This window comes from Synchiropus splendidus, chromosome 1, assembly GCF_027744825.2.
Source record: "Synchiropus splendidus isolate RoL2022-P1 chromosome 1, RoL_Sspl_1.0, whole genome shotgun sequence".
Taxonomy (NCBI): Eukaryota; Metazoa; Chordata; class Actinopteri; order Syngnathiformes; family Callionymidae; genus Synchiropus; species Synchiropus splendidus.
Genome location: NC_071334.1, coordinates 20,772,242 through 20,791,599, shown reverse-complemented (window position 1 = coordinate 20,791,599; position 19,358 = coordinate 20,772,242). Strand labels below are relative to the sequence as shown.

At 41.6% G+C, this 19,358-nt stretch overlaps 2 protein-coding genes across 24 annotated transcripts in view; both read right to left on the bottom strand.

The window, feature by feature from the left end:
• Positions 1-2: 2 nt before the first annotated feature.
• On the bottom strand, positions 3-5,212 carry scly (selenocysteine lyase). Of its 3 annotated transcripts, none has more exons than XM_053884908.1 (13): positions 5,145-5,212; positions 4,436-4,525; positions 4,238-4,347; positions 3,688-3,788; positions 3,442-3,601; positions 3,239-3,366; positions 2,624-2,779; positions 2,447-2,553; positions 2,338-2,374; positions 1,873-1,956; positions 1,696-1,795; positions 1,497-1,572; positions 3-1,432 (listed from the first exon to the last, which is right to left on the bottom strand). In XM_053884908.1, exons 2-13 carry the CDS (start codon positions 4,519-4,521, stop codon positions 1,276-1,278), a joined length of 1,302 nt encoding a protein of 433 aa, XP_053740883.1. In that variant the 5' UTR covers positions 4,522-4,525; positions 5,145-5,212; the 3' UTR covers positions 3-1,275. The 3 variants fall into 3 exon arrangements, with proteins under 3 accessions (XP_053740883.1, XP_053740872.1, XP_053740891.1); XM_053884897.1 differs by lacking the exon at positions 5,145-5,212 and adding an exon at positions 4,970-5,057; XM_053884916.1 differs by lacking the exons at positions 4,436-4,525; positions 5,145-5,212 and having other exon boundaries at positions 3,699-3,788.
• Positions 5,213-5,470: 258 nt separating this feature from the next.
• Positions 5,471-19,358, bottom strand: part of kif1aa (kinesin family member 1Aa) — a 33,979-nt gene continuing 20,091 nt past the window's right edge. For 4 of the 21 annotated variants that reach the window (XM_053857676.1, XM_053857792.1, XM_053857714.1 and 1 more), the window contains 24 exons: positions 18,898-19,016; positions 18,706-18,812; positions 18,494-18,629; positions 17,929-18,091; positions 17,632-17,722; positions 17,423-17,541; positions 17,294-17,349; positions 16,965-17,177; positions 15,902-16,010; positions 15,725-15,791; positions 15,572-15,656; positions 14,766-14,871; positions 13,019-13,045; positions 11,215-11,329; positions 10,991-11,124; positions 10,602-10,663; positions 10,384-10,529; positions 9,936-10,118; positions 9,784-9,855; positions 9,566-9,687; positions 9,321-9,464; positions 9,054-9,246; positions 8,857-8,975; positions 5,471-7,469 (listed from right to left, as the gene is read on the bottom strand). In XM_053857676.1, coding sequence (XP_053713651.1) covers positions 7,427-7,469; positions 8,857-8,975; positions 9,054-9,246; positions 9,321-9,464; positions 9,566-9,687; positions 9,784-9,855; positions 9,936-10,118; positions 10,384-10,529; positions 10,602-10,663; positions 10,991-11,124; positions 11,215-11,329; positions 13,019-13,045; positions 14,766-14,871; positions 15,572-15,656; positions 15,725-15,791; positions 15,902-16,010; positions 16,965-17,177; positions 17,294-17,349; positions 17,423-17,541; positions 17,632-17,722; positions 17,929-18,091; positions 18,494-18,629; positions 18,706-18,812; positions 18,898-19,016 — 2,731 coding nt within the window. In that variant the 3' untranslated portion in view covers positions 5,471-7,426. The remainder of the gene's footprint in view (positions 7,470-8,856; positions 8,976-9,053; positions 9,247-9,320; positions 9,465-9,565; positions 9,688-9,783; positions 9,856-9,935; positions 10,119-10,383; positions 10,530-10,601; positions 10,664-10,990; positions 11,125-11,214; positions 11,330-13,018; positions 13,046-14,765; positions 14,872-15,571; positions 15,657-15,724; positions 15,792-15,901; positions 16,011-16,964; positions 17,178-17,293; positions 17,350-17,422; positions 17,542-17,631; positions 17,723-17,928; positions 18,092-18,493; positions 18,630-18,705; positions 18,813-18,897; positions 19,017-19,358) is intronic. The other 17 variants (XM_053857750.1, XM_053857807.1, XM_053857821.1 and 14 more) reach the window with 9 other exon arrangements.

Below are 19,358 nucleotides of genomic sequence, written 5' to 3'. Positions count from 1 at the left end.
CATACAGTAAGCAAAACTCACACTCACAGCGTCTCCCCAAGCCAGGAAAGTGACACCCGAGCAGCAGCCAGCTGGCCAGCGGGGCCTTTTTGCGAGAGAGAGGGGGGCAAAGCCAGTGAGATAGAAATGTAATGAAAGACGAGTGGAGGCGAAGCGCTCGTGGCCTCCTGGTCGCCTTTGTGTGGCAGTGACCATATGCTGGCACAGGCTGCACGCTTCACTGGACATGTGGGAGCTGAGACAGCATGGAAACTTAAGTAATGGGAGAAGTCCGCGCCAAGGCCTGGCGGCTACGAAAACAACTATTTAATAACTATTTAAAATATTCATCGTGTGTCGATGACATTTTAGGAGATGCTTAGAAATTGTCAACTAAAACAAAACAACTCAAACTCGTGCTTGCTTTGCGTGGAGAACCTTTCGCCAACTGGCCCTGGGTCATACCAGAGTTCTCCCTTGAGATGTAGCTGGAAATTTCCAAATGAAGGTTATTTTATTTCCAAGTGGCAAGAAGGAGCAGTGGGTAGTGCTTAGGTTGAACTCTGAGTTAAATGTGAATGCTCTTCCTCTGCATTAGACTCAACTGTATGTGATGAGTCATGTGTGAATTATCTATACGATGATTTCCCGTTTTACCTCAAGGTTTGGCTCAATCCCCTGGGAATGAATGAAGGGATGATGGACTTCAGACCTTGCTCTGGTGGAGGACTACAGGCAAATGCAGACTTGAGGCACATTCTGTGAGATGTACATTTTTTTTAAGGGTTAGCTTGACCTCCTGGCGAGCTGTTCCACTGAGACCTAGGTCACATTGCACCCCAAGATAGGCAGGAAATGTCAAAATCCCAAAGTGTGGTTCAAAAATGTTGTTCCTGACTTCAATATTTGGGTATCAAAAATGAAATCCCAATGTGATGGTAGAAAATCTCTCTTGCGTACCAAACACAGTGAGTTGCAATTTGACCTCTCCTACCATGGGTCGCATTTCTGAATGTTTCGAAACATGGACATAATAATCTGTGTGGCATGATTTTGTTTATTTGGTCTTCTTGAACTTGTCACAATAGCACATTTAACTATTTATGCATGAGAGTTAGTATAACTGACAGACTGTAGATAACAAACTTTTCTACTCCCAGAAAATCAGCTGTACACAGTGAGAGCGTGTGAAGAAACCTATAGCTCCATAAATCCCAAACAGAAACATCTGGTATGTGACTATATAACCCAATGAACAGCATGATCCTGATTTGTTAAAAATACCGTTGATTGTTGTCATGAGTTCATTTCTTCAAGCTGATGCACTGTTTCCTTCAAATCCTCTATAACTGCATCGACGTCAGCTCTGGTGGTCTTCCTGCCCACACTTAACCTGAGGGCATTAGCTGCCACCTCGGGCTGGATGCCACAGTTGAGCAGGATATGCGAGGGCCTGATGGGCAGACGGACAGCGAGTTACGTTGGGCGATAGGTGCAGGTGAAAGAGGCTAGTTTACCTGTTTCCGCGGTCTGAGTGGCAGGCGGCGCCAATGCTCGCCAGCAGCCTCTTGCAGGTGGACAATACCCTCCAACCTAGTGCAGGAGGAGCCAAATGAATCATTCAAAGCCTTTGTGGTTTACAAATGGGTTCACGCAGGTCATGAACTTGGAGTAGGGTGAGAGGACACCAGTCCGGGAGAAGAGTGGAAACATCACCTTGTAATGCCGGTCCAAGGATGGACACGTTACATGTGTTTGGGAGGTGATCGATTCCAGGGAAGGAGCTGTTGAAATGGATCCGATCTTTGAAGACAATCTAAGATAAGATCATGCAGGAAATTAGGCAAATGAAAAATGTGCCATTCCAGTCAGTGAAATAGGGAGCAAACTCACTTGAAGTCTTTCTTCCAAGTACTGCTTTATACTCCGCATATGAGTCTCATATTCAGTCACATGACAGACCACTAGTTCTGCAGCCTGGGATGTACATATTAGATATTGAGAGCATCAGTACTTGAAAACAATGAAATATAAATCTTGGGGGAAAAAAAACAGGTGAACTAAATATTTTAAGGCATAACATACCAAAAACATTGTGTCGCATAACAAAGCAACACAATGGCTGACAGGTGACCTGTAAGTGTATGTGATAAATTTCAAATTTAAAGAGGTAATGAATCAAAAAATGATGAAATTTAAATATGACAATTGTGAAGTCCATCTTCCTTCACCTACTGACTCCATTTAAACAAATTGAACTTGAGGTAAACTTGTGAATAGCTGTGTTCACAGCCACTTCAAAAAGTTATCATGATATCAAATGCAAAAAATGTAAAAGCAAAAGAGGGAGCAGCATACCTTACCCAGACCAGCAATCATTGGTGTGTTTTCAGTGCTGTGAAGTTCAGAGATAAATTCGCACTCACAACGCTGCAAACATTTTAGTGATCATTTATCTGACCATTACCCTGGTCGGAAGTTCCTTTCCTGTCCTCCACCGAATAGAAGTGGATACAGCGGCGTCTTCTCCCCAGGGCTGTTCACGTATAGCGCACCAATCCGTGGGGCATAAAACTATAAATGGGAACAAAAGTATAAATACTGAAGTGCTGCTTTTCAACTTTTGAGCCAAGTAAGTTTCAACCTTGTGTCCCACGATGGTAAGGAAGTCCACCCCAAGTTCATGTGCATCCACAGAGATCTTCCCGAGGGCCTGGGCCGCATCAGTGTGCAGCAGGATCCTGAGGCGCTGAGGCTGCTTGTTCAGAGATTTAATTCTCTGGCAAATGTCTCCGACAGGCTGGCAATACAACAAGAAACATGAGTCAAATAACAGAAACAAGAGCGTGCCCGTAATATGTCACTTACTTTCTAAATTTCTGCTCATTTTTAATGCCTATTACGAGACGACTATACTCAGTTTTAACATAAATAATAAAGGCTAAAGGATTCTTTGACCACCAATTATGAGCAGCTGCGTGTGCTTGGTAGCCACATATGAATCACAGGCACCTGTTACTTAATACGGGTATTTTCAAAAGCCAAGATGCCAGAGTGATTTGGAAGTTTCCACACAAGTTCAGTTTCACACTTCTCTAACATTAATGATACCTGAGAGAAAATGAAACAGCAGTACAGCACATCTGTTCTGTGACCTTTCCCGCTGACCCCGATGTTTCCCCCAAGCATGACACATTCAGAATCTACGCATCTCAGTCGATATTTAGAAAAGTTCCAGTCGGCTTGGCTGGTGAGTTACCATGATTACACCAGTCTCATTGTTTGCCAGCATGACAGAGATGAGACAAGTGTTCGGACGCACTGCTGCCACAACGTCCTCGACCTCAGCACGGCCTGTCACTTTGGACACAGGAACAAATGTTGCTTCTGTGGAAAAAAAAAGGACAAATTCAAGGGCTGATCCATGACAGATAATAGATAGCAGAATTGTTCAACAGTTACCAGCCTTTCCCTCTTTCTGCAACTGCTCCACAACTAACTTAACCGAGTCATGCTCCACGTTGCAGGTGATGAAGTGGGGAAGGACATGAATGCTGGGACCAGTCGGGATGCAATGTCTTCTGAAGTGCTCCAGGGCAGAGTGGAACACCATGTTGTTCACCTAAAAAGACCAGGTCTGTTTTGAATGGCATGCAAAGTGAGTAGTGTGTAAAATTATATTTATCTGAAGCTCAAATAGTTTGTTACCTCTGTCCCACCTGAGGTAAATATAATGTCCTCAGCTTTGCCCCCGACCATTCTTGCCACATTTTTTCTGGCCTCAGCAATGATTGCTTTTGCCTTCAACCCTGGTAAATCATAATAACGTTTATAATGATGACAATTCATTATTTACTGTTGCTTCTTATTTTGAATAGTTTTAACTCACTGGCATTGTGTAGCTTAGCCCATTATATTTAAGTGTTAATAGTTGAGCATGCTGTGGTCTGAACTTGTCTGAAATGTTTACTACTCGTGTCAGTCACTCATATTTATCCACGTCTATCAATCTCTCACCTGTTTATCGACTCAAGGATTGTTTCATCCTGAAGAAATGAATGCGCCACCCTCGCCAAACAATGCTACACAGTCACGTCAGATCCTGAATTTGGAATCTAACTATGATTACACATAACAAGCAAGATTTATAACAGTATGTCTCCTGCACTCATCGATCATTCCTCCCACAATAACAGAATGTAATTGCACCTTTGCTATGGCGTACTAATTCTAAATAGGGGAGGAGCAAAATACATACCTGCACTGTAGTTGCTGCTTGGATTTCCCCAGGCATCTTGAAGGCTCTCGGAAATAACCTGGATCACTTCTGGCTCCAAAGGCGTGGTTGCATTGTAGTCCATGTAAATCCTGCAATTATTATGTCCATTCATTTAATAAAGGCGCTGAAAAGAAAAGCTTTTTAAGACAAAAACAGCATCCAAAAATTGGCTCCAACCTGCTGTGGTGCACTTCAGGCAGAACTGATGCATGTCCACACAGAGAAGTACCATTCACAGCGGGGACATTGCAATGGTCACCCATGATTCTGGGAGAAATAACCACCGACAAAACCAAAAATGAATGATCTTATTCAGTTCCACGGTGAGTCAACATTCGCCCTCACCAGCATTAGCACAACCATCATAGTCGGTTTTTCATAAACACGTCCATCGCACACGTTATCAGCTAATAACGACTATAAAAAGGTTAAAAATTACACAGCCACCACCACTCCTGTTAATATCATTAATTTATTTTTGAACATTCGACTCAATTAATACGCACTATTGTAAAACAAGTGGTCCACCGCACGAGATAAAGCTGAATCCTTATATACAGTACGTCTGCTTGCTAACGCCGGGTAGCTTAGCTACATTTAGCTTGGACGAGACCACAGTCACATCTAACCTCTTTACGGATATTTAACGACATCATACGTTATTCACATCCTAAAGATAAACATAGTACTTGTGCGGACAGTGCGCCTGACCTTGTGGAGTGATGTGACAAGAGTCTTCGGAGAGTTTTTTTTATGAATTCTGTCAATTATTTCCTCGTTAGACAGGCTACTGGTTGGGTTGCCAGGTATTGCAATAATACGGAACAAGACGTTATTACCAAATGACCGCAGTGGTACATGTTTTGTAAACTGTAATACATTTTACTTTTTATCTTTCAATTCTTGAGCGTGAAACGGATCGCTGCCTTTAAAATGAAGAGGGCGAGTTAAGACAACTGTATAATACATGCATTCTGCTCGTGACAAACATGGCAACCATGAATTCTGCTGTCAAGGTAACCACCCACCCGAAGAGTCATCTGGAAATGAAGTCACTTTTTTTTTTGAGCGACTTATCTGTAGTAACAAAACATGTTTATAAGTATTAGTGTGGTTCTCACAATGCGATGTTAACATGAAATAATTTGCATGCACACACGTAATTATAAGAGAAGAAGGAAAAATAGAGACAGATGATTTCATTGTGTTGCATAATTCCCAAGTTTATTTCATACCATGTGTTCCGTGTACACAAACATTCATCGCTAATCTCCAACCCTCTGACACAACTACTGCCCATTTTAGATTTTGCAAATGGCTGCAACTTTATAATAAACTGTTCACAGCAATCATGTTTATGTACAATGCCAAAACAGAAACATGTGGAAGCACAAAAACGTTTCATTCAAGGCTGAGATAGAAAAATGATTTGTGAGGTGGCAGTCAAGGTGAATAAACAGAAACAAGTGGTCGTGTAAAGCTGCACTTTCTCTTCCATTGGGATGAACTGGAAACCCACCACGGATCGGATGAGTATTATTACACATAAACCCTTCAATCACAAGACTTCCTGACACGATACAATCAATAAGCAAACCATAGGACACAATAACATGTTTTCGTCAATATGATTGTACATTCAGTGCGATGCCATTATGTTTTTGCCAACTGAACTTTGGTTGGCTCAAGTAAAATTTTGCTGTGATGTAAAAGAAAGTGCACAATGGAACAATCCTATGGTCATAGTTTGAAAACGAGTGAAGTGTGCAGAGGAAATGCAACACGGTGGCGCTATTGCTGGAAAGAAAGAGTCGCAGCGAAGAATTGTTTCACATGAACATCTTTACAGTGACGAACTAAGTGTGTAAGTTTATTTATAGGAGGACCGCTAACATTGCGTGTCCTGACATAGAATGAGTTAGCATTTTAGAGGGGATCAACTGTTGCTTAAGTTGCGCTCGAGGCTGATCGACCTGAGGAAAACTTGGGGAAAACAACAAGCCCTCTGTCTGCTTGCTTGTCTTTTGCAGCAGTCCATTAGTGAACATTCGGTCAGTGTCAGTGATGATGACGATGAGATCAGTTGTTTCCAGAAACGTAGCAGCATGAGTGATATTGTTAGCAAAGCAACTAGTGCAGAGGTGTTCTGTGCAGAATGAGTAGGCACTACATGTAATCAACATACTTGTCACTCAGAAAACTACTTCATAATTCCGGACTGAGAGGAGGTTTCGTCTAAACTACATGTGACTAACAAGGTAGTTTGTGCAGCCGTAGCAGTGTAGACCTCAGATGTGTCTAAGAAGTGGGACCTCGGGTCAGGTGCAACTATCCTATCTTATATTGAAGTGTTATTCAAGTAACTGCGCACAAAGAAACTGGTCAGTGTCGATTCTTGCAGAGGGACGATTACTGGAACATTGAAGAAACTGATATTAAAAAGTGCAGTGTGCAGAAATTGCACTGTACTACTACTTTAGAAATATATAAATGTCTTTGTAAATAAATACATGCAGAAATAAATAATAAAAAGCTGTTATATCTATGTATATATTTATATATATATATCACATTTTCTGACAAATAAAAATCAGAGTGGGATGGACGTTCAGAGAGGCGGGTTAGTGTGAGTGATGCTTGACTGTTTAAATGCGGTTACCGTCAGTACGGATGAACACATGGAGTCTTGGTTGAGTGTGGTAACATTTGACTGCGAAGAATTGGGCAGAAAAGATCGATGTTTCCTCATTGTCTTGTCGTGTAGAGTTGTCTACTGGTTTCCGGATGCAAGTATCGCAGTGCCACTCTTATATTATTTAAAGAATAAATGTATAAGGCTCAACGTGTCTTAAACACACACGCACACACACACACAGCTACACTACATCACCATACGCATGTTATCTGAGATTATATCAGTTGTAGTAAGCCACCCACTATAACAAATAGGAGCGGCTTTTGAAAGGTTCATGAGACTATGAGACTCACGCCACAGAAAGATTTGACAGGAACTGGTGATTTTTTTTTTCGTGCAGAGAAAACATGTAACAGGACAGAGATGGTTGTATGGTGTTTACAGGAGAGTTGGGCGGGAGCTCAGCACACAGAGGAGCGGGAATGACACGACCTATGTACATCTCAAGTCTTTGTTTTTATTCTCCTCGGGTCTCACATCCTCATCTGACCAGCTCTTCTTCTGGACAGTTTTGACCTGCGGAAGAAAGGAAAGACAACGCATCTCAGAATCTACTATGAGGTTACCATAACTGAAATATCTCAACTGGACACTTAGCAGACAGAGAAGCCACACATTTTCCCTTCACTCACAAACCAACCGGTCGAGCAGGACCTGCTACTTTGGCACCACCCTTTGCTCAAACAGAGAACTGCATCTTTAAACTGAAGACCAAGTGCCATTTTTGCTTATTCCAACATCGGAAACCTTTCTATTACTCATAATTACTGACCAACACACACTTAATCTCACCAACATAAATATCTCACCAAGTCACCTCTCAGAACTCTAGACTTTCCTCAAATACTGGTACGTCACACTAAAATATTTTCATCACAATTAAAATAATTTTCTATTTATTATTATTGTACCCTCATATCTAATCTTCTCAGCCCTTCCATTATGGGTTGCCAAAGTAAGTCATCCTCTGCCACCTCCTCTCGCCACACCTATTTCCTTCACGTCGACTAAACCTGCTCTGCTTTTCTACACCTCTAATGCTCTTAGTCTGACATCATGTTCTCTGTCTCTCCTCTCCATGCATCCAGACCATCTGGCCTCTCTTACCTGAAATCTTCTCCACATGACCTCTCCACTAATATAACTGTTTGTGATCTTGTGCTATCTCTGTATTATCTGTTTTAAAGGTGAATTATGATAGCTAATCGATCCAGACCACCATTTCATAAAAAGGTTTTCTATGAAGGCAGTGCTGTTTTAATTCGATTCATCACAGGGCTGCCTTCGATTCGTTTTGATTCATCACCATTAAATATTCCTTTTTAAAATCTCTATAAATCATGATTCATTTTGCATGAACAAATGAATGGGTGAATTATTGAAGGGAATATACGCATGCATTTTATTTATTATTTATCTTAATATGTTTACTAAATACATTGACTGTTCTTTGCTCTTTTTCAAAACAGACAAAAAAATGCATCCACTGTAATGTGTAAGTCCCTTTTCAACTGGTGACATCGTCCAAGAGAAGCACTTCATGTTTACAATGAGTTGCCTGCAACCACTGCCCGAAAACCCAAATAATGCGAGTGGGGCCGAGCAACACAGTTAAATTGTTGTTGGTATTCTATTAATGTTTTAAAATGTAATTGTGTTAAATAATACTGTATAGTGGAACTTTGAAACTCCGAGTTTACAGCTTTAAGCCTGATCAGTTGATCACAGAAACTCAGACACATCGATCAAGGAAGCAGTCTTGAATCCTGGTAACAGTCTTGACATCAGACTGTAGTTAGGGATGCAAGCAATAGAAGCAGTGAACATCCAGTTGAGGCAACCCAAAAACTGCCACAATGCTGCTGTGCAAATAAAAGTGTCACCCAGGCTGCTAAGATATTACCTGATCGTCCCAGCGAGGAGTGGATTGAAGGCATACAGCCAGTCATGCATGTCCTTGTCATTTGCAGCTTGAAGTAATATTCCGCGGTGTTCTGTACACACTGCAAATGTGTTTGGAGTCTGAAGGAAACAAAAAGTATTTCACTTAGCTTGCTAGCAATAATGGGTTACAGGACGACCTGCGGTGAGTAAAGGTACCTTCAGCATGGCCTGCTGGTCCTCACTGTACTCCACCTGGGCAGAGGAGAGGTTGAGAATGGCTCGCTCGACAGCATCTCTCTCGGTGTTGTAGATGTAGACATATGGGCGACGCACGACCACGTAGCGCTTCACCCAGCCGTTGGTGTGCGGCTCCAAGAAGTGCAGGTAGCCCTTCTTTGACACAATGGGACTGAGAAGCAGAAAAGACTTGTCAGGTCAAAGTTGAGCTTCAATGAAAATAAGCAATGAGTGTATCTTCCTCACCTGACTCGAATCTCCTGGATATCAGGAAAGAATCTGCGCGTGCAAAGTTTGCTGTCTGAGGGGCCGACGGTAGACTTCTTGGCTCCTGACTCATGCTGTCTGTCGGGATTAGGGCTGACAGCACGGGAACGAGGGACCGGAGGTCTGTCAGAGTTAAAAGACGTTTATTAGCACAGCTCAGTGATACGCTCTTTATTTACTATCTTCACGAACAAAACAGATTTAGACATAAATTGAGATGAGACCTCAAGTCAGTATTGTTAAAGGAACCCTCCACCAGGGAGGGGCACGTTGAAGAGGGTGTGATGGTGTTCAGAGCGCAAATCGATGTGGAATCTCGTAGAGTTGTGACAGACATCTCTGAAATCTGTGACACAAACACATTCACAGATACATTTATTGTGTCTATTTTCCTTGACACTCACAGAGTTTCCTTTACAATCAACTTTTATTGAACAAATACCTTGCTCTCACTGGCGCTGACACAAACATGGCTGTACTCTCTGTTGAAGGAGTGCATGAGCAGTCGCAAACACTGTTGGAAGCAAAACACTGTCATTGACATTCACCAGAAATGTAAGACACTATTTCCATATATGTGAGAGGAGCTTTCACCTTTGCAGCAAGCTCTCTCTGCCTCTCTGTGGTGATTTCCGTACTGAAGCTGATATCTGGGTCGACTTCAGACGGCTGAGGCGGCTCGCTCAGCTCCTCTGTGATGCAGGAGTCGAGGGACTGACCCATAAGGGCCGACTCTAGCTTCTCTCTAAGCAGCAGGTAATGTTTGGTCTTCTCCACCTAGGAGATATTGTATCACATTGGTTAAATTGATGGACATTTCAAGTGCAGAACATTAACAGACAATAATTCATACGGGCAAAAATTTTGAGACGAAGCCAGACTAAGATGGTTCAGACAGGAAACACGTCAAATGAACAATTTTGTCGATAGAGGTACCATGACAGAAGACAAGAGGAAGACAACTAATAAGGTTAAGGTGAGGGAGGACAACATAATGTGGCAGCTCCCGACAGTAAAGTTGTCATTCATTTTTGTTGCTTACATCTTGAAGCAGGCTGAGCTTCTCCAGCTCCCACTGGTGGTCCAAGATCAAACTATCACTGCGGGGCCTCCAGCCAGCCAGGTTTTCCTCCCCACGGACGTAGGCCACTGAGGTGTCCAGCACCCGCCTGCGTCTCCTCTGCATGCCTGAGGTTGGTAAGTGTCACACCGTCAGAACCAGCGTTTGATTTTTCAATAAAGGCGAAGAGGAAATCTTACCTGGGCTTCCAATGTCAGCCAAGTTACAGAGGCTGACCTCATAAACACCAGTCACACGGTTTCTACAGTAGAAGACAGGCAGTGGATGCAGAAGTTGAGCAAATATTGACTATTTCATTGTAACTCCCACTGAACAGGTGTCCATAAACAGATGTCCTAAATGAGTGTTTTCAGTCTACTAACCACTGTAAATGATTTAGCTATTTTAATGAAGCTATTTTATTACTTATTCTGCCTTACATTCTTGTATCATTGCAATGCAATTAAAAGCGATAATAGCCACTGAGTACAACATATCTGAATATGATATCTCAAACTGTCACTGGAACATTTTAAACACTAAAAGGACTCAATGTGCACTGCATGTCTGTCAAAAGCTCATATCTCACCCATCAGCTGCTCTCAAGCTCCCGGTGCCAAACAAGTTGCGTATTGAGCGTGACGCGGACAACTTTGTGTCTCGAGAATAAAACACCATGCAAATATCCTTGGTCACGACGGCAGGCTGAGTGCAGTTCTCCATCTAAAAGAGACCCGAGCAGAGTTATTACTTTTCAGACCTTCACATATGTACATACTTCTTCATCTCAGGAACATTTATATGGTTTTGCACCTCTACGTAAGCTGAGAGAGTCATGTAGATCTTCTCTCCGTAAGGAGTGACTCGGTTGAGTAACAACGAGTTGTGCATGGAGCTGTCCCAAGCTGCTTCAAAGCGAAAGAACGTCCTGAGGAAAAATAAAAAGTTAGTCGAGATAAGTCGACATATCCACCAGGGATATCTTGACAGAATAATAAAATGAAGTCTAAAAATCATGATCGTGAGCTGAAATCATGATCGTGAGCTGCTGATGGACAGGAAACCATCCCAATATTGGTTGATGATTCAATCATGAGGAATGTTAAAAACCATCACCAAGTCTGTTATACTCATCGGGTTATGAGGGAAGCTTTCAAATCCCTTTAAAATGCCAGACGTGTACACATCTGAAATATGTGGAAGTATGTATCAAACGCTGAGGAAGCTTTAAGTATGCTGGAAAAGATGACTTGCAGGAGGAAGATAGGAGGCTCTCAATGAGAGTCCACAAGACAGCATGAACTACAAGGATCAAGGCTTAAAACACTCATTGAATGGAGTCAAACAAAAGCTCTATTCCAAGTATTGTAAAGAAATTGAAGAAACTACATGCAGATACATCAGAATGAAGCCCTTAAAGGCAGAGCAAAATAAAAAAAAGAATGTGAGGAAAAGTCTACGATGTTGTGTTTGTCCCTTTCAAACTGTTATCTGAGGCAGTATGGAACTACAATACAAAAAAAAATAGTCTCAATACTATTATTAATTAAAATATTAAAACGGTGGCAGCACAAAATGCAATGACTCTTCCTACCAAACAATGTGCTTTCTGTTCTGTTTCTCACCAAATACAGTATTCTTATTTCCCGAGGGGGTTAATAACCGTGAGAGACTGGCTCCGTTCCTGGCAAGTAACTTAGTGTTGTCAATAAATGTAAAAAATGTCATCCAGGGAGAAACACAATGGAAGCAGTGTTTCTAAGACTTCATGACGATCAGATGTGAAACTCAAAGTGGCCTTCTTATATTTGCACGACCTTTGGTGAGTCATCTATTTAAAAAAAACAGATTTTTATAATAGCAGATGCACACCATTAGTCCAATAGATTTAAAGTATTTTTACCATTTTTCACAACAAGGAAGCAATTTCCTCTCTGCACATCACAATCATGTGTTCCTCTACCTCCTTGAAATCTAGGAGCCAGGATTGAAACTAGCTGCCGAAAACCTGTGAATTATTATTCCAGTTTGGCAGAGTTTCACTCAGGCTTCCAACAAATATTTACGAAGTCGCAACAATGTTTGGCAAAGAGCCTCTGGTGAGGTAATCTTTTCATTTTTAATAGTGGCATGTGAATGTAGTTCCATTAATGACGTGATCCGAATTACAAATTTCAAGTCAGTGATCAACTGGTGTTTCTGATAATAAGCTTTTTAATACCGCCAGCACAAAACCAAATCTTGTTCAAGGATTGTAAATGCTAATGTGGCGTAAAGGAAAGACTATTGCAACATGAATGTCATAAAGTGGTGGTTTATATTTGAGCCATGTAGTTGTTTCAGATTAACTTTTCATTACTGAGTTTCGTCACCCTCCACACGAAAGAAAGTACAACTGATTCCATTAAGATCCAATTTTGATGAATAACAAGCCCAGACAAACATCACTTTTTAGACTTTTTAGCAAGACAACAGTTCAAACAAAGACTCAGCACAAGAGAACGAGAAAATAGATGCAGATAAAAAGCAGGAAAGGACATTCAAAAAAGGAAGAAAATCAATGAGTGAAAGATGAACAACTAAATATGAAGACTTTGTGGAGGAGGCAACATAATACCTAGGCATGTCCGAATCAAGAAACTGTCTGCAAAAAGCAAAAATAAAAACATTTTATTAGTAGGCTGGAGAAAGAAAGATAACATACACGTTTATACACACTAATAACTGTGCAGGGATGATGGAGTCTAACAGTTCCACAATCTAAATACCTGCACAGGACATGCACAGAGGGGAAAACTGGGGAGCAAACAATAATCTGGTTGCCATTAAATGGGTTTACGGCAGGAGAGGGAGTAATGTGTGTTTTGGGAAAGGATGTGGCTGCAACCGAGTAAAGTCAGCAGTCAGGTTAGTTGTGAATGAAGACATAGCACCATAAGTAAATGTAGTTTTTCTTGGGAGGTTGCCTTTCTATGACCACTATAATGCACTTGAGGAAGATAGTTAATGCAATTCTACATCTCACATAGTCTGTTTCAGGCCTTTAGAGCTCTAATTCACTTATAATTTTGAGCAATAAGTGTCTTAATAGTTATCAGTGCTACTTCACACAACCTACATTTCTGTCTATTGCTTGAAAGGCCATCAAGACCAAAACTATCATGCTCCAGGAAAATTTCGCCTGAAAACGTCAATCCAACTGCAATAAAAGAGCAAAAATGGATTGTAATGTTATAATGTGGCATATCTTTCTAACTGTATTGGCTCTTGCTGATCTCTTTTTAGTGCCAGAAAAACTAGGTGACACACACGTGACCTACATGAAGCCACTGCACTTTTATGACTGAATAGTGCTAGTTATAACAGAGATATGATGCTGCATGGACAAGATGTGATGTGATGCACAGACATCGAGACAAACGTGACGCGACAAGCACACATAAACACAAAGAAAGGTGGTACATAGACTGTTTGGAAATTTGAAATTTGATTTTTATATGGGTGCGATTACATGAGTAACCCTCTGGGCGCAAAAGTAGCACAATTGGCATTATAACTGCATTTAAACCAAACAATCTGCAAATACGGAGCCCAACGTAGTCACTACTTTACACAAGCAGATGGCGGACACCATAACTTTAATCTGAGCGACGAAAGTTGTGGAGTAAATATTGACACTGGATAGTGACAGAGAGTCCAATTACAGTCCACCAAATACTGGACCCCATGAGTTGCTTCAGTGGGTCCGAGGACTTGGTGGAGGCCTGTTCAAACACTGCTTATTTGGAATGTAAAAAACACTGGCAAGTGGCAGTGGTAGAATCCGTGGGAGAAGATACAATGCCACTAGCCGTGGAAGAGCAGTGGTGTTCATGGCCGCTGTCATGAACAGTGATGATGCCCAGGTATCATCATTGTAGTTTGAGAGAAGAGGAAAGGTATCAGTAGTGGACAAAAATATATATATAAAAGTAATGTAATTTAATTTGGACAGAGCCTATTGTTGTCCTGGTATACACATCTGATGAGTGAATTCACCCCCATTCCAAACTTGGGGTCATACATTGGATTCATCTACTTTACAGTATGCCTTCATCTCTAGCCATTTTCAATCTATAGTCATCAGAAGAAGGAATATCTAAGTCGAACATTTCATTGAAAAAATTCTGCCGCCCAAAGAGTTAACACCCTTCATGTCATTCTGGTGAAAATGTTAGTTTCATGCATAGTGATGTTTTTTCGTGGTGAGGTGATGTGGTGTTCGCAGCATCATATTAAAATATATATAGTAGAGTAGATACACTTTTCAAACTCATCAACTCAGCTCTTTTTTTCATCTCATCTCTTAATGAGCTTGAACGTACCTGTCATCCAGCATTGGTCGAACATATCCAGCAGAGAGAATGTTAAGTGAGAGAATATTGGGGTCGATTATAGTGTCGTCAGATTCTGGTGTGTTACGAAGACGACCTGAAAAAACATACACAAGAAATTACACACAAAGACATCATGATGAGAAAATCTTTCACAGCCACACTTATGAAAATGGGTAAAAAAAAGTGGTACAAATCCATAATACGAGACTTGTATCCCCACAGCGAAGGCACATGTATGCATAACTGCATACATGTGTAATAGAAGACTTGTCGTCTTGAACTAACAAAAATACAACAGGTGTTGGCTACAAGTTACTCATCACAATCTGTTGAATCTGCAATTATGAGTCACAGATTGGTTTGGCACCTCGCTAACAGCTAGAAGGTGCGCATAAGTGCTACACACCTGCAGCATGAGATTTGTATCTGTACAGTAGATGTGCATATGTGCCACTGCAAATGTGTGTCTGTAAACCCAGAGGAAGTGTAAAAAGAAGCTTGAGAGCTGTAAAAAAAAATTAAACCTAATCTAGCCTGCATTTTCCAAGTACACCGATACACATTGCTCAACACAAGCTCTTGAATCTGCTAAAATGGGAACCTAAGTTCTACACACTCATACAGTATGTGTCTCGGGCATTTAAAAATGCAGTTACGCCTATGTGCATCTTCTGTACAGATACAAATCTCATGTTGTGGGTATATGGCACTTGTGTGTTACTTTTAGCAGTGAAGTTGCAAAACCAATCCGTGACTCACACTGTCAGCTGTTGAGCCAGATGCACTACACCTACCAACTACAAGTTCACGGACGTCCTTCCATTCCACATCACCTCCCGACTCATGCACAATAGTCACAGTGATTCTCCGCTGAAGGCCCTAGGAAGAAGAGAGAACAAAATGTTGAAGCAAAGAGCAAAGCAATGTATTGTCACATTATGACAAACCTGATGCAGCAGGAATGTGCCATGACAAGGCATTCCTCCCCTGTGGTCCACCACAGCCGGGATGTAGCTGAAAAAAAAGCCAAAATGATAAGCATATCTAAGATCCTAAAGGAAATATTTCAAATATTTAAATAGCATTTCAATGTTGCAGCAGAATGGTGCCGACACGATACTCACTCGCCATTGGCTTCCAGCTCACATATCTCAAAAAACACCATGAGATCATATTTACAATGGCAGGGACCAGCCTGTGGGCGTGTCATGGCTGTCAGCTTGGTGGCTGGAACTGCATTTAGAGAAAAGATGGAGATCATTAGAGTGAAAAAGAAAACAGAGTAGGAACTCCACACAAGGTTTATCCTACGTAGGAAAGAGAAAGCGAGGAAGAAAGGATATTACAAGGACAACAAACACCCTTTGCGCATCCAAGTCTTGAATACAACCTAAGTTTCAAGTTGAGACTAGAATTACATCATGAATGACAAGTCATTTCTTCACTGTACAGGTGAGGGCAAGATCAATGAAATAGATAACCGATTTGCATGTTTGTCAACAAAAAAGAAAGACCTCATTTTTGTTGATCAGAAATCAGGGCCTCATGTGTTGGCCTCATATTTCCAGCAGCAAAGTACAGACTTAGTTCTCTCTTCATTTTAGTTTTTAAATCTATTTAAAATGTGGAAGAACAGGTGAAACTGTCGCACAATTGAATCCCCATTGATTGGAAAAAGATATTGGGAATGAAATCTGAGACAATTACAGGCATTCAAAGTTGAACGTCTGTCGGTTGAACTTGTCGGACTTGAGTCGGACAAATGTGTGTAACACTTTGTGTCAGTAAAATTGACATAAAGGGATACTCATTAACTTCCCAGCTAAGTATTTTTCATTTACAAATGGAGCGTGACACATGTTTACTAACTCTGAAGGGGAGAAGGGAGCTAGGACAGGGAGCTATAGGGAAATCAATCACACAAACTGACAGAGAGCACAAAACAAAAAGCCAAATCCAATTGTAGAACTCTGACTCAAAAAGCTCCTTTTTTGATATCACTGTCTTGACATGAGCCTATGGACATATTCTATAGGCTCCATAGAAACTAACATGAGACCACACTATATTTACACTATCACACTGCTCTCTGGGTTAGATTTAGAAATGATTTTTTTTTCACCTGACTTGATACAAAAACAGGATGTTATGAACAGAATTCTCTTGGATTCGGCATCAATAACCAACCCGGCATCTGCGCTTTTATAACTGAACAGATAGATGCATGTGAAGACGACAGCTGTGCTCGCTCAGTTGCTTCCAGAAGGAAGGAAGCAGCTAAGCCAGCAGCAGACAGGGCGTGGCCCGACAACGAATCCACCAGTGCTCCATTGAAAACATCTGGGACCAGGTATCTGATGAGCTCCAGTGTTTTCTCCTGGTCCGGCGAGGTATCGGATTCTATTGCTCACACCCAACAACATGAAGCTAAGATGAGATGACTTGCAACATGGCAGCCACAGAGACAGTACGACAATTTGGAATTAGTTGAGTTTAAAGCAATTAAGTCACATTACCTGGCTTTGACAGTGGCATCACGCTCGGAAATTGTCTTCTGCAGGGGCGTAAGGGACTGGTGGCGAGAGTTCAAATGGAACATCATTAAAATAAGATGTTTTTGTCACACGACAGGAGTTACTGAGTACCTCATGGAGTCTTTGCAGAGGGGCAGAAAAGGCTGTTTCTGGTAGTGACCAAACACTTCAAATACAATTGGCTGAGTCTTGATGTAGTCAACAAATGACTTTGTGACTTCAACAGCGATCTGTTAAAAATCATTCACATGGAAAATGTAGTTACAAAGACCACCAAATTAGACAGACTGAGAAACATTTGGGACTTAATGCTCTCTTACATTCTGAACGTGGTAAAAGCCAAGAGGGGGTCCACGCCCAGTGTTTTTCAGAGGTTCAGTAGAGAAGGCCTCATCATGTCGGTGGATGAAACTGAAATGTGACAAATAGCAAAAACACTGTCTGTACAAATAGTATGTTCATTTATATGACAGAAATGTGTTAATAGTTTTGATGTAGAATCTGTAATACATATTGGTGAGTCAGAATTAGTTGTGAGACATTTTTACACATTCCCCCACAGGTATGTTTCCATCACTCGTGTTTGTACTGAGCCAATATTTCAAAAGATTTCTTACTTGAACTGACAGAAGATGTCGGCGTACTCAGCGGAAATGCTTGATGCTTGGAGGACTGTCACCCTGAACGTGAAAAGGTCCCCAATCTTGAGGTGCTCTAGAGTTGCTTCCAGCTGGCCATTAGAACTAGCTTTTAGAGGGAGCTCTGGCTCATCTGCACCAGCTGTAAGAAAGAGAAAATTAAAATAAGACATCACATACTGGTGTCCTCTGGAAATCCTAAAAAAAATATTCCTTCATGAGCACTGCCCTGACTGTCCTGGCACCACATCAAGACTGATAATGGGCTGTGGAATCAATAATGCACAGCTCACCATGAGATGTCAGTGGAGATGTCATGAAATTTTCTTTTGGCGTTTCACATCAGGGGTCACCACAATGTCGGCATCCCTCACCTTAACTGATCTTGAATATCTTTCCACCTCACCTCCTCATGCCTTCATAAACCACCCATCACACATGACCACTGTTTCCCCTTGGTACATGTCCAAACCATTTGGGTTGGGCATCAGAATTTTGCTCCCATCAAAGAAAATCCATCCATCCACCCATAAAAAAAAATTACCCGCACATGTGTTGTTGTTGACCTCATCTGCTGACGGTACCATTTCAGCATTCTGGCCCTCTCCCTCGACAATACGGACTTCCTCCTGGGAAATTTCTGTTCGGGAAAGACCTACTGAGCAGGACTCTGACTGGAACTGCAAAACAGTGGATGACAGAAAGGTCACTTAAAAGTATTAAACTGATAAAAATATTATCAGAGATTGTCTCCACCTTTTCATACAAATGATCCTCAAAAGCAATTTTGGCGGTGCCAGACTGCCTCACTCCCGAGCCGTAGTCAGGCGCTTCCTCATCAGCTGGAGGAAAACACAAAGAACCTTCACTTCACTCCCTCAAGCAGTCAAACAAGGTATGTTTTTCGATCCCACTTGACCCACAGCATATTGAGTGTTTGAGCATTACCTGATATGGCCTGCACTGCCACTCGTAGGAAGCCCTTCACCTCTCCTTTCTCACTCACAATAGCCACACGATGGACCAGTGGGACCGGATAAAGTAGGTTACTTAGATACACAAAAGCCCTATGAAACACAGAAGGAGTGGGATGAAAAGCAGGAAAATAAAGCAAGTGAATTAAAGATAAATAAATAACAGACAGGAACAGGAAACATATAACAGAGCTACAAAGCAACCAAACAGAAGCTGGGACTGCTCTTGCGATGGCCATGGCTGCCCTTTACTATCGCTCCTGTGAGGCTTCTTTTCCTCTTTTGGTAAGGCTCAGGCCATGTCAGGGTCACATGCAGCTTTACCTGACCTGCTGTTGAGAGGTTTTGTGAAGTTCAAGAGCTAGTGTTTCAAATAAATATTGATGATTTGGGGTCCAGCTCGGTACAGTGCTGGGAGGAAGTTGTTTCCTCGTA

Bases quoted from the DNA above. Each gene is read 5' to 3' on its own strand.
- scly (XM_053884908.1), bottom strand. From the start codon at position 4,521: ATGGGTGACCATTGCAATGTCCCCGCTGTGAATGGTACTTCTCTGTGT. The intron at 2,780-3,238 runs GTAACTCACCAG...TTGTATTGCCAG, and splicing joins ATGAGACTGGTGTAATCATG to CCTGTCGGAGACATTTGCCA. The intron at 1,957-2,337 runs GTATGCTGCTCC...TGTACATCCCAG, and splicing joins TGATTGCTGGTCTGGGTAAG to GCTGCAGAACTAGTGGTCTG.